This window comes from Haliotis rubra, unplaced genomic scaffold (assembly GCF_003918875.1).
Source record: "Haliotis rubra isolate DU_JTF1 unplaced genomic scaffold, ASM391887v1 Scf955, whole genome shotgun sequence".
NCBI classification, from domain to species: domain Eukaryota; kingdom Metazoa; phylum Mollusca; class Gastropoda; order Lepetellida; family Haliotidae; genus Haliotis; species Haliotis rubra.
In genome coordinates this window covers 232,077-245,995 of record NW_025767696.1, presented here as the reverse complement: position 1 = coordinate 245,995, position 13,919 = coordinate 232,077, and the positions used below count along the sequence as shown (strand labels likewise).

Here is a 13,919-nt window from a genome sequence, read left to right as displayed (position 1 = left end):
TTATATCCGCGATGACGTCACAATGAGGAGTGCTAATTCCAAATGGCTAGGATGGGGTCTAATTTCACCACAATTGGAAACATAAATGACCATTAGAGATATCTGATATTATCTAAAGAATTTTAGTATCTGAAATTTGTAATAATATCATAAAAGTCATGTGACCAAAGTTTGGCCAAGATGGCGACGAACAGGGCAAGGTATTTAGATGAGATTTGCAAATTTTTTAGCAAATATTCCTATTTCTTAAAGGTTTTGGTCTTCAGTCCAGTACTTGAACCAATGGAAACATTTATTATGTATCTTCATCTATTTTCATTTCACCGCTGATAAACAATTAGACAGAATGCTGTCGAAAGCTAGAGATATGCTTGACAGCTCTGTTTTAGGACCTTCTGACACAAAAACAGCTCTGGCACATCAGTACATAGGTCGCGTTGTTGTAAAGAATGTGTTTGCCCCCGAAAGCTCCATGTAAAACCGGATATATCTGGAAAAAAATGTTTCGTTTGTATTGAAAAATGCATATTCACTCGTGAGTCGTGTCTCTTCGATCATTGAGTCGAGTTGTTTTAGCCGAACTCTGTTAGTCAGTTCGCAACTTTACCCTTAGATTTTGGTTCCTTGAACAAATATAGTGATGATCATGTACCATGGCAGCTCATATTCGATATAATTAATAAACAAACAAATAACTATGTGTCAGAAAAAGGACTGAGGTTCTTACATTGGAAATGGGCATCAGAGCAGAACAGACTGTGCATTGTGTAGTGCTACTTGATGCAGTCTAGTGAATGTGTCTCCTGCATCACATCTCACAGACTATAATATCAATAATTGTGCATCATTTCAGGCACATCTTATATCACCAACAGACACACAATAACTCATTTGCAACATCTCACTTTGGAGACATATCCAAGTCTTCATCTCAGCAAAGTTAGCTTTAAAATTTCCCATATTGTAATTAAACATTCCATAATTCATGCTTTAAATACCTTGAACTTTGGAAAACAAGAATGTTTTAAGAAAACATGATTTGGGAGAAAAGAATATTTTTTCCAGGTTGCCTATCAAAGCACCAAGTTTGAAAACCAAGATAAATCCCTCATACATGCTAATTAAGCAGCAAGTTTCTGTATCTTATGTTGTTCATTGCTAGACTATTCACTTTGCAACTTTGAATCAAAATCTGACGCAGCATTCAGATTACTCTCCATTTTGACAGGGGCGGTGTGGTACCCTTGTGGTTAAAGCAATCGCTCATTATGCCAAAGACCCGGGTTCCATTCCCCACATGGGTACAATGTGAAGCCCATTTCTGGTGTCCCCTGCCGTGATATTGCTGGAATATTGCTAAAAGCGGCGTAAAACTAAACTCACTCACCAAATGTCATCACAAAGGTCTTTTGGAAATATTCCCAGAATAGGCTGCTGTGCATATTTTACTGCAGAAAGACTATCTTTATCAAAGTGGTATGAAAGGGAGGTAATCTCTTAGTCTTGGTAAAATAACATGGTGTAAAATGTACAACAGGGAATGAACAGTCATGCCAAAATTGTTCATACTTTTTTTGTACATGACTGTGTTGAAGCCAGTCTAAGTAAACTTAGGCTCAGTATTATTCGTTACACTGCTATACTGAGTCTGACAAAACCTAGTAGAGGCTCGCGTCAGCTAACCTTTTGGACTGATCAATCAGAACACAGCTTACCAAATCATGAAAGTTAACATTAACACACACTGTTTAAACCTCTACGTCAAAAACTCGAACGATTCCGAATGCTATTTTCTGCATGATCGCTTCCATGTGATACACGCATGAGTAAACAGTCGCTGAAAATAGCGTTTTTGCCAGTATTCAAGGATGTAATCTTGCGAAAATGTAAGCAAATAGTAACCATGTCATTAGAAACCCATAAGCATGTATACTGCAGGTCAAATATCTGTGTTTTATGCAGATTTTTATTATTGATAGATCACTGTCAGCAACCAGGGAAGAGAAAATCCAAAAAGCGTTTCGTAAGTCCCGCCGAATCCTAACAAGTAGCCATTGTCTGATTGGTTAAATCCGTTCGGCAGTCTCGCGTTTGATTGGACAGTCATAGGTCGCTCAAAGGTTAGCTGATGCGACCTTCTACTAGGTATTGTTAGACTCAGTATAGCAGTGTAACGAGTATACTGAGCCAAAGTTTACTTAGACTGTGTTGAAGCCTATGTTATTGTAAACATAATTTGTATGACCTATTACCTGAGAAGATACAGGTTAGAATTGGTCTTCAGTCATCCATGTTTGTCACAGGAGTCGACTAACGGGATCGGGTGGTCAGGCTCTCTGACTTGGTTGATGCAGGTCATTGTATCCCAACTGAGTAGATCGATGCTCATTATGTCAATGACTGGATTGTCGGCCCAGGTTCAATTATTTACAGTCGTCCGTCCTATAGCTGGGATACTGCTGAATGCAGTGTTAAATAAAAACTCTAATGTACCGCATATTAAGATAGACATGATAATTAGTTTCCCTGTGTTTATTCGTGCTTGGAATTGGTTGAAACCTTACAATTGATAATTGGTTCATTACTGTCGAGCAATCATAAAAAAAACATTTGTTCGTGTCATTTTTCATATTTTCCTATTCATGTTGTTATTGCTGATAAGTATAGCATGGTTCTTTGGTGTGTGTTTTTTGTTCTATTTAGAAACTGCGCACATTGCATTTGCAAATTTCACATACAATGTAAAATGATGCAACTTGCTACTATAAAGTGATGACTAATATATCATGAACATAAACTTCCTTGAGTCTTCAAGAAATATTCCGACTCAGTCATGACTTTTCAGTAAGTGAAGTAGGTTTTCCAAGAATTAATCATGTTTTCAGGCCCTGACAACCTCTAAGATATGTTCTATCTTCAATTATTTCAAGCACTAAAACAGTGGTTCCAAAATTGTTTGTGTTCGATTATGTGATCGATTGCTTGGTGGTATGGTCACTGCGACCAATATTTGATTATTTCAGTTAATCTGAACACCACTAGTGTTTTCGTCTTACACAGAGCTCCATATTTATAAGCATTTTGCAATCTGGGTATTTTACCCATGGTGTCAGTTATGTGTTCTATTGATTTCCAGTGGATACTCAATTTTTTTTAAAATTGGGTATTTACTATGTTAGTAATTTAAAAATGTTAAAAAGATAACTATTGCCAATTGTTTGTACTTCAGACATTAATATGGTTGTATTTTAAAGAGAAACAACAAAAATGTGAAGTTTTAAGTTACTTTATTATTTGAAGAATGATGACAATTTTTATGGATATACAACTTCTTTGATTCTGTGAAGGGTGACGTTTCGACATAAATTCTAATGTCGTCAAGCAAGTGATACATGAGAAACAAATAGAGAGTATATATATACATGACTTGTTATTACAGTAGATTGGGGATGAGTTGTTTGTACAATAAATGAGGTTGATGTACAATGCTTGTATAGGAGATAGAGTAAATCAGCCATTGCCGAAATTGATCGATTTCGAACAGTGACAAATGCCGAAATTTTACTTTGAGGTCATGTTTGAGAAGACGAATGCACACACGATTTCCAAGAGGCCATCTCTGTTGATAAACAATGTATGTGTAGACTTTCTAACAAGACGGGTGATTTCATCGGATGATATTTTCAGAAGAACTAATCAAAATGGGTGTTACAAAAATAACTAGCTGGGATTGCAGGATTGTTTCTTTCTCTTCATAAAGTTTACAGTTACACTCGTAACACTTGACAGCTACTTTCTGTTATGTATTTGTTTTTTACCGGTAAGTCAGGGTACGCAAGTCAACAACTATCAAAGCTTTTCTGTAATTTCCTTTGCATGTTTGGGACGCTGTACATATGTTTCAGTACATATTTTGGAAATTTCAATGCATATTTTACACAGATAGGCAGCTTATCTAGACTTTTCTAGCTTATCACATCATAGTTATTTTTTCTTAGATTTTTGTAAAGCTCATTAAATTATATTCCAGTGTGAAGATAGCCCCGGGTGCTGTGATCTGTGATGAGTGTGAGCTGGTCGGCGACATCACTATTGGTAGGTAGCCATGGTAACAGGTAAAACGGGATCTGTGATGAGTGTGAGCTGGTCGGCGACATCACTATTGGTAGGTAGCCATGGTAACAGGTAAAACGGGTGCTGTTATCTGTGATGAGTGTGAGCTGGTCGGCGACATCACTATAGGTAGGTAGCCATGGTAACAGGTAAAACGGGTGCTGTGATCTGTGATGAGTGTGAGCTGGTCGGCGACATCACTATTGGTAGGTAACCATGGTAACAGGTAAAACGGGTGCTGTGATCTGTGATGAGTGTGAGCTGGTCGGCGACATCACTATTGATAGGTAGCCATGGTAACAGGTAAAACGACAGGTTTGTTTGCCAGGAAATGGGGTAAAGAAACACACTCTACTACTTGTCAACTTGCCTTTCTCACAGTCCCTGAACCACAAAATTTTCCCTTCTGGCAAGCCCTATCTGTAGTGTAAAAGCCTTGAATAAATTTAGTCTATATTTTCCTCAGATTATGAATCACCCATCCCACTTTGGTTCCTTCTTAATTTATAAGTAATTATTCGTTTTTATCAAATTTATTTATTCAAACTCAGCATTTGTTTACTTGCTGACATATTTTGTTGTGAACCTATGCAGTAAGAACAAGATTTGTCTGAAGCACTATACCTTAATAAGAAAGTCTCTTGGCTTCTTCTTATTATATATCATAGAGTTAAAGGCACAATTTCACACATTTATGACAATATTTTGGCCTATATTATATATCTATTGGTAGTGATGTTCCAAAGTTAAAAAATAATAAAAAATCGATCGGAAGAAGGATTAAAAATGATTATCAATTGTAAAAGCATATTTTCAATTAATCAGAATTTTGTTGTTTTTGTATAACACCCTTGAATGAAGTAAACTAACCATCAAACCTGACGAATATTCACAAACAAACATGCGCTCAACAGCGTAAAGCTATGCACATTGTCAAATTTTAACCACTTTTATTGTTTAATTACAATTCCAGTGTCTTTCTTGCATGCGTGCATTTCATTGCATGACAGTATTAGTTATAAAAAAACAACATTAATTAGATAAAAACCCTTAAAATTGGTGATTACATTAAAAATGTATATATTACGATTAAAATCGATAATCATTCACCACAATCCTCCAATAATCCATAGTGGATTTGGTTTCCGATTCCCAACACTATATATTGGAGCATATGCACTCACTTTACCTTCCGACCCAGGTTAGAATTGATCTTCAGTAACCCATGCTTGTCTCTACCTGTGAAGGTCCTGGTTAGAATAGTGATCTTCAGTAACCCATGCTTGTCGTAAGAGGCGACTAACGGATCAGGTGGGCAGACCTGCTGACTGGGTTAACACATGTCATTGCTTCCCAGTTGTGTAAATCAATGTTCATGCTGTTGATCACTGGATTGTCTGATCCAGACTCGTTTATTTACACAACGCCGCCTTATAGCTGGAATGTTGCCGAGTGTGGTGTAAAACTTAACTCACTCATTCATTTTAGCTTCCTGCCCTCCGAAGAGGGTACTTAAGACCACGTCATTCAATGTATACTACCCATCAAAAGTTTAGACTCACTTAAAGCACTCACTATATGTTATGTATATGTATGTGGTTACATCGAAGATGAATTTCTCCACCAACTTGGGGGAACCAACTGAAAACCTTATGCAGATGAATTGCACAAGGATGATGCTTCAAATTGCGAAAGGCATGAGCAAATGTCGTGCATGTGAACAGATGCGTTTTGGTGTAAAGTTTTGTTAAGAATTTGCCAATTTTCACAGATTTTAATCATTTACTGAACTCATGACAATAATCTTTTCAATGTTACGAATATGTTTTACAATACACCAGTTCATAACTAAACAGTACCTTTAAACAGTATGGAATATTTTGCAAAAAGCTAGTTTAGAACAGTGGACAAGTAAGTGGCTACATTTACACTAGTGAATCTAAACTTTTGATGGGTAGTATATGTTGATCATTGTCAGAATTTCAGTCGTGGAATGTTTGTAGTTTTAATGTATGGCTAAATTGCTGAAAATTCGCCAACAGCTGAAGGAATGATGTAAATCCAGCTTGTTTCCATGCAGGTAGCAAAAGTACTGTAAGTCTCCATGGTCCCTAGTATGGTGATCTACCTTCAGTTGCTGGCGATCTATAGCCTGGTTTATATTGTATTGTTTCGAAATCATTAAGCATTTTACTCTTAACTCAAACAAGTTTTAATTAATTTGTGATAACAATATGGCTGGAATATTGCTGATGTGACATAAAATTTTCACTCACTCACTCACTCACTCACTCACTCACTCACTCACTCACTCACTCACTCACTCACTCACTCACTCACTCTCACTCACTCACTCACTCACTCACTCACTCACTCACCCATTCACTCACTCACTCACTTACTTACTTTAGCTTCATCTGGATGCAATAAAAGACGCATTATGCCTTATTCCTTGCCGGACATCAATAATTGAAACTCCGAAGCAAACATTTTCCAAACAGATAACACTTGCCATGTATGGAATGTAAGCACTTGCTCCGTTCATCGAAAACTGTTGTCAGTGTTTGCCGAACTGGTCTCAATCACAAGTTGAGTTACAAGAGCACTCCAAGGGACATAACTCTATGGGGTTCGCTTGAAATAATGTTCGGCCGGTAATGAGAGTGAGAGTAGATTTAATGCAACGTTGCATTAATTCATTCAAACTTTTTAATTCAATATTGTAATCTAAATATGTAATTCTTTTGGGAATAAATTATATGGTAGCTTCCCTGAGGGCTGATAGTTAGTGTCATTGAGAGAATTGCATTATTTATTTTTAGTGAGGTGAGGTGAGGTGAAATGGGGTTTTACGTCATACTTAAGAATATTTCGCTCATATGATGACGTGCATGCGTGTGTATGTGTGGCTGCTTGTACTAGCCCAGACTTTAGCTGGTTTTATAGTGCCAGCCCACTGAGATACCATGCCGCAGTTAAGCATGAATACCCCACTCAGACACATTATACTGACTCCGAGCCGACCAGTCCTTGTTGTACCCATTAATGCTGAGCGCCAGGCAGGGACCAACAAGTACCATATGTTAACGTCTTTTTGGTCGGGGTTCGAACCCCGCGACTTTCCGCTGTCCGGGCAGACGCTCTATCCCACTATACCATAAAGGCAGTCTTATGTTTAGAAAAGTGGGGTGTGAAATAGTGCCTTTAATTTGTCTTTCTGTAAGATATATTCATTTCAGAAACAAGATGTTAGTCTGAGGATCTCTGTGATTCAATACATAACTGTTGTATTCTCCCCAGGGAGTTGAGATTGAAAATATGATGTGCCTGTATAAATATCCTATAATAATAATTAAAATGTTTCACCTTGCAGGAACAAGGACCGTGATCCACCCAAAAGCTCGGATCATTGCGGAGGCTGGACCCATTATCATTGGGGAGTTCAACATTGTCGAGGAGCTGGTTGAGATCATCAACAGGTGAGTGAGTGAGTGAGTGAGTGAATACGGTTTGAATACAGTTTTACGCCTCTGTTAAACCCTTTTTTGTTTGCTCTGCATAGATATTGCAGGAATAATGCTAAAAGCAGCATAAGATCGTATTCAGTGACTGTCCTGTTGTATAGTTTACAAATGTTGATGATGTTGCAGATGTGAAGACAAGGATCAAAACCAACAGGTGATGATCATCGGGAACAATAACGTGTTTGAAGTCAGCGCACGTATCCTTTGTTGCCAATAGTGACCAGCCCCTGCGAGTGTTCCAGGTTAAGGTAGAGGCGGTAAGGTTAGAATCACACAACAAAGCTGAAAGTGACTTCTCTTCCTGAAATAGACCCGTGAAGATCGGGGTTAGAATTGATCTTTAGCAACCCAGGCTTGGGATGACTAACGGCATCGGGTGGTCAGGCTCGCTGACTTGGTTGACACATGTCATCGTATCTCCATTGCATAGAACAATGCTTATGATGTTGATCACTGGATTGTCTGGTCCAGACCGCCGCCATATACTGTAAACATACTTATTTTCGCGTGGTGCAATTTTCTCGGAATTGACAGTTTAGACTACATCGCGCGGTCAATTATTCGCACAATCAGTAATTGCCGGAACTGCCAGCTGTCTCTTTGGCCGCCACTAATAGCAGTGAAAACAAACAGAGTGGCTTAACCTGTCAGGCGGCGTTTATTGCTTACTCACAGAAATCCCTGTCTGTGCGATATACTAGTACACAGTAATCCGTTTACTCACGGAAGAGATGACAAACACATCAGTCTTATGTTCCGAATTCTGACGATCTGACGAATTAACTTCTACTGTATATGAAGCTCTTTGTGATTTCAAACAAGCGGGTTGTTGTGAATGAGATGATTGAGTGTTAAGTGACTATTAAGCTTCATGATGTACTGGTAAATAAAATCTTAATGAATAAATAAAATACTGCTGTATTATTTCTTTCCGAGTCGTTTCATGGTAATCTGTTTTGTATCAAACCATCTGTCATGTGACCAATTTCCATGGCGCCACAACACACATTGCTGTTTTCGCTAATTCGTGATGGGATTTGGCTCATTATTTAATTATGTTTTGGGAAATCCATTACAGCGACAGTTAAGTATGATTCTTTATGCTACTATCAGTCATCATTTTAAGATTTCCGTAGATTTCTGTCTTCAAATTTGATGTGTTATGGTAACAACTCAGGGGCGAGCGTGGCTAGACTGAATGAATGACAGGTTTATTCGCGGTGTATACGTTTTCGCGCTAAAATGTTTTACGCGAAAATAAAACCTGCGCGAAATATAATACATTTACAGTAGCTGGAATATTGCTGAGTGAGGCATTAAACAAGAAACCAACCAAATCAACTAGAAATACTGAAATTATTACATCGGCACTGTAGACAGTTGTGCACTGGGTAGTTGGGTGAGAGTGTCTTTCAGCCAACATGTGACTCTTTGACACATCGGATATGACAAACATCTCCAGTGATGACACAAACCACTCTTGAGATACAATGATGGACAGATACTACCATCTCTCATCATCCTTACTATATAGTTTAAGTCTGAGGAGAACAGTGAGTGAGTTTAGTTTTACGCCGCACCCAGCAATATTCCAGCTGTATGACGGCGGTTTGTAAATAATGAAGTCTGGACCAGACAATCCAGTGATCAACAGCATGAGCATCGATCTGCGCGATTGGGAACCGATGGTGCAACCAAGCCAGCGAGCCTGACCATCCGATCCTGTTAGCCTCTTACGACAAGCATGGGTTACTGAAGGTTCATTCTAACCCGGACCTCCACGGGTAGAGGAGATCAATGAAGCAGACTTGGAGGTTTGTTTTGTTTTGTATAAATTTTGCCAATTTACGTTGAAGATGAAGAAAGAGAGTATAGAAGAGGCAGAGTTATCGTTCTTGTTTGATGTAGTGCTGATGTTTATGAACATGAACCTGAAATCCTTCCAGAGGGGCACAGGTCAGTATTCAGCTTGTACTAGAATAACACGAGATGGTCGCGAATGTCAGGGTTCTACCTGAAGCAAAATATCGAATTTTCCTCTGTCATAGATTGTATCCTGTGAGCTCCGTAACGCCATGAGATAGAATGTCTCCAGAACTTGCAGTTAGAAAAACACTGGTAAATTGTACCACGGTGCATGGAGCATTGTCCAGACTTTGTCCATGATGTGGCTGGAAGATTGCTGGCATCACACAACTCACTCCTCATCTCATAATCTGTTGTATTAATGAATTCTTTTCCTTAACTAACCCAAGATGTTGAATGTATGAAAATAGGAGATCACAACATTGTTGAGTCGAAAGGTAAGTTATTTTCCTCGTATGGAATAAGGACAAGTTTGACCAGTCATAATGAATGCTTCACAGTTCTCTTGGATTTCTATCTGCTTCCTAATTTCTGTTCTGTTGTCATTACTAGTGTTGGGAATCGGAAACCACATGCACTATCGATTATCGGAGGATTGTGGTAAACAATTATCGATTATAATCGAAATATATACATTTTTAATGAAATCACCAATTTGAAGTTTTTCCCCAGGTGTTTTCTAATAAATGTTCTTTATAACTAATACTGTCATGCAATGAAATGCATGCATGCAAGAAAGACACTGGAATTGTAATTAAACAATAAAATGTAGTTGTTGGTGATCTATAACCCATTGTTGTTGTTTTACTGCCCTTCGTTCGGCAGATTTTTATAATTTACATATATTTCATTCCAATATCAAATGTTCGCATGTTTGTTCATGAATAGCCGTCAAATTTAATCGCTAGTTTACTTCATTCAAGTGTGTTTAAACTTCATTCAAGTGTGTTAAACTAAAACAACAAAATTCCAATTAATCGAAAATATGTTTTTGGTGAAATTTTCAATCGATAATCATTTTAATCCCTCTTCTCTTTGGCGCCACTAATAGCAGTGAAAACGATTTTGTCAGATCGTTTATTGCTTCGGAACCCTCACCACTAGTCATTACATGAAATTAATTCTTAATGCATACTTGGAACCTTTTGATGCTAATCATTTTCCATGCTTTTTGTAAAGTTTTGATCAATTTCCATGGCGCTACAACACACATTGCTGTTCCTGATTGGATTGTTATATTGCAGCCAAGGTGGGCCGCCAGCTGGAGCTGACCTCAGGGTGCATTATCGGGGTCTTTGTCAATGAATGACAGTTTATTGACCAGTAACGAAAAGCTGCCGGAGAACCTTTTGACGGTCATCCATGGGTCGAATTGTGAACGTAGGACACAGCGGGAACGGCCACCGGTCAGTGGGCAGTTGGTTGTCAACATGAAATAATGAAACATCAAAACAGCATTGTAGATAAGGATAGGTAGTTAGGATGTGTCCAAAATGTGACTCTTTGATGCACTGGACACCACAGGCCCTCGTGTCTTTGGGAGGATTAAAGATTTTTAAAATATTGTTTTTGAGATGACCCCCGACTCAAAATACTTCATAGTACAATACATCATGACAAGGCCTTTCTAAAAGAAAGCATCAGGTGTACATGTCTCCTTAACAAGGATCAACCAACCAGAGGGCTTGCGTTGACCACACCCCTGTTTTGTCCGAACATGTTGTCATCCATTTGTGTCAAGATCGTTTAGTTGAGAGTCAAAATTGGGTTTCAATCGACTTTTAGAAATAACAATAAAGAATTGGTAGGTGTCATGAGTGGTGATCAATAGGCCAATCATCCATGATCATCCTTCATTAAGTTTAAATCGACTGCATGCGATGGTAGCATAGCGATCGGCAAAGCAGGCGTGCAGGGTGCACTGAAGTGTCAGGCCTTGTCATGATGTCATCATGTACTGTGAAGCATTTCGAGTCCGGGTCATCTCCAAAAAAAATTAGTCCTCGCAAAGACACGAGGGCCTGTGCTGGACAGCACATCATGGAACAAACATCTCCAGTGATGACACAAACCACTCTTGAGATACAATGATGGACAGATACTACCATCTCTCATCATCCTTACTATATAGTTTAAGTCTGAGGAGAACAAACAATACTTAGTACCATGACTGCTGTTTTGTACACTTGCCTTCCGAAGTCATTGAAGTATTGCTCTTTGGACAGACTTTGGGTAATCTATCATCTGTGGACAGAAAGGGTTATTTGTAGTCTGTATCTGCAGCCCTTTAATCAGTTTTTCCAGGCTAAACCAGATGAAATAAAGGCTGGCTATGTTTCAGGCCCAGACACTACAGATTGACTTCCTAGCTAAAATCCTGCCGAACTATCACTACCTGAAAAAACCAGCCAAGATGGGCACACCGCAACGCTGAGGTGAATATGACATAGGTGAGGATGTAACACTTCAGGACACGTGAAGATCCGGGTTAGAATTGATCTTCAGTAACCCATGCTTATCAAACCCCCTGCCCCTCCCTGCCCCGACGGTTGAGTAATCCGTCAGCAGGTGTGATTAAAATCGTGGGTTTATTTCAAACAAAAGTACCCGTGAAGATCCGGGTTAGAATTGATCTTCAGTAACCCATGCTTGTCGTAAGGCGACTAACGGGATCGGGTGGTCAGGCTCGCTGACTTGGTTGACACAAGTTTACACCAATTTTGTAGATCAATGCTCATGCTGTTGATCACTGGATTGTCTGGCCCAGATTTGATTATTTACAGACAGTTGCCATATAACTGGAATATAGCTCAGTGTGGTGTTAAACTATAAACCATCATCTGTAACACTTCAGGGCAGAGTAGGTCTCTAGCATCCCATGCTCGTCCTTCCAGCACCCTGTCTCCCCAGTACCCCATGCTTGTCTCCCTTTGCTTGTCTTGATCGAATTGTTCAAAATGTTTGCAATATATGCTGTAATTCCAGTGTATTTTGGCTTTTACATGATGACAACAAACCGGTCAGATACCCAGATTTTCATTAGGTACTGATGGTATCTTACACATTTAAGTCGGCGGTCGGGTAGCCTAATGGTTAAAGCGTTCACTCGCCACATTTAAAACCCGGGTACAATGTGTGAAACCCATTTCTGGTGTCCCCCGTCATGATATTGCTAGAATGTTGCTAAAAGCGGCGTAAAACCAACACTCACTCACTCACTCACTCTCACTGTGCTTGATATTTTTTCATGTGTATATTATCATGATTATCAATGCAGCAAGCAATTGTATGTATATTCTGTCTTGTTTCAGGTGGCCTGGCGTTATTCCAAGATACGTGACAAGCATCGTGAATCTCAGACACTTGTCAATATCATTATTTATTGCCTATTGTTCATTTCACCTGTATAAAGTGCAATATGTCTGCCATTGTGTCCTGCATCTGTTGCAGGTTAACTATTGAAATTCAAGCTTTAATTCAACAGGAAAACTTGTCATAGTTCTGTTTAAGCATATTATGCAAATGTACTTTCTTTATCTTTGATTTTTATTTGTTTTGATATTAATATTACAGATAGCTTAATATGCATATATTCTTTTAATTTTAGTTGATTTAATTTCAAAATTTCTAATTTCAAGTTCTGCCTCATAGATTGTATGTTACAGAAGTAGTTGTTAAATTTCAGGTTATTGAAGCTACTTTTACTCACTTTTTTATTGTGTCACTAGTGAAAATTGTTTTCTTTGTGCTTGTCAAAAGAAAGGGAAGTAACTCATGGGGGCGGTAAGGTGGAGTCATACTGGACAATTAGTTTCAAATATATTTGGGGCCTGGTACATTAAAGTAAACGAATTAAAAGGTAAAACTCATCAGGTGATCACAAATCATAAAATAGATGCCTCCACACTTGAACACCAAAGGATTTATAGGGTTGGTGCCCCAGCTCTTCGATCAAGGATTTCTCTTTCCAGGTTTATGACTTATTAGTAAGTCAGTGCTAATGGCCAAGGGGTTGGGAATATCTGTTTCATTCAACAATAAAACATATACATCAAAACGCCTTTGTCATGTTTGTAGTCCAGTTATTTTAGAATGACATTAATCGGGACGGTGGGGTAGCCTAGTGGTTAAAGGTACAAGGTTAGATTCCCCACATGGGTACAATGTGTGAAGCCCACTTCTGGTGTCCCTGCCGTGATATTGCTGGAATGTTGCTAAAAGCGGTGTAAATCATCATCATTCACTCACTCACTCACTCACTCAGTCACTCACTCTAAAGTTAATCCCCACATGTTGGGATTCTGGTGTTGAAAATGTGTCTCATAAAACAGATGTTTTGAGGAGCGAGTTTCATTTAGCATATTGCTACAGACTGTTGAGAAAAAAGATATCTGTCACAGTTATTGCATCTGTGCA

General features: G+C 38.7%; 1 protein-coding gene across 1 annotated transcript; it reads left to right on the top strand.

The window, feature by feature from the left end:
- The first annotated feature begins 104 nt into the window (after positions 1-104).
- LOC124264992 (dynactin subunit 6-like) lies at positions 105-13,560 on the top strand. Its single transcript, XM_046699770.1, is given in 9 exon segments — positions 105-200; positions 4,031-4,095; positions 7,487-7,592; positions 7,764-7,834; positions 9,893-9,940; positions 10,748-10,809; positions 10,811-10,909; positions 11,845-11,953; positions 12,815-13,560. Coding segments are annotated over 8 exon segments (564 nt in total). The 5' UTR covers positions 105-180; the 3' UTR covers positions 11,938-11,953; positions 12,815-13,560.
- Positions 13,561-13,919: the final 359 nt, after the last annotated feature.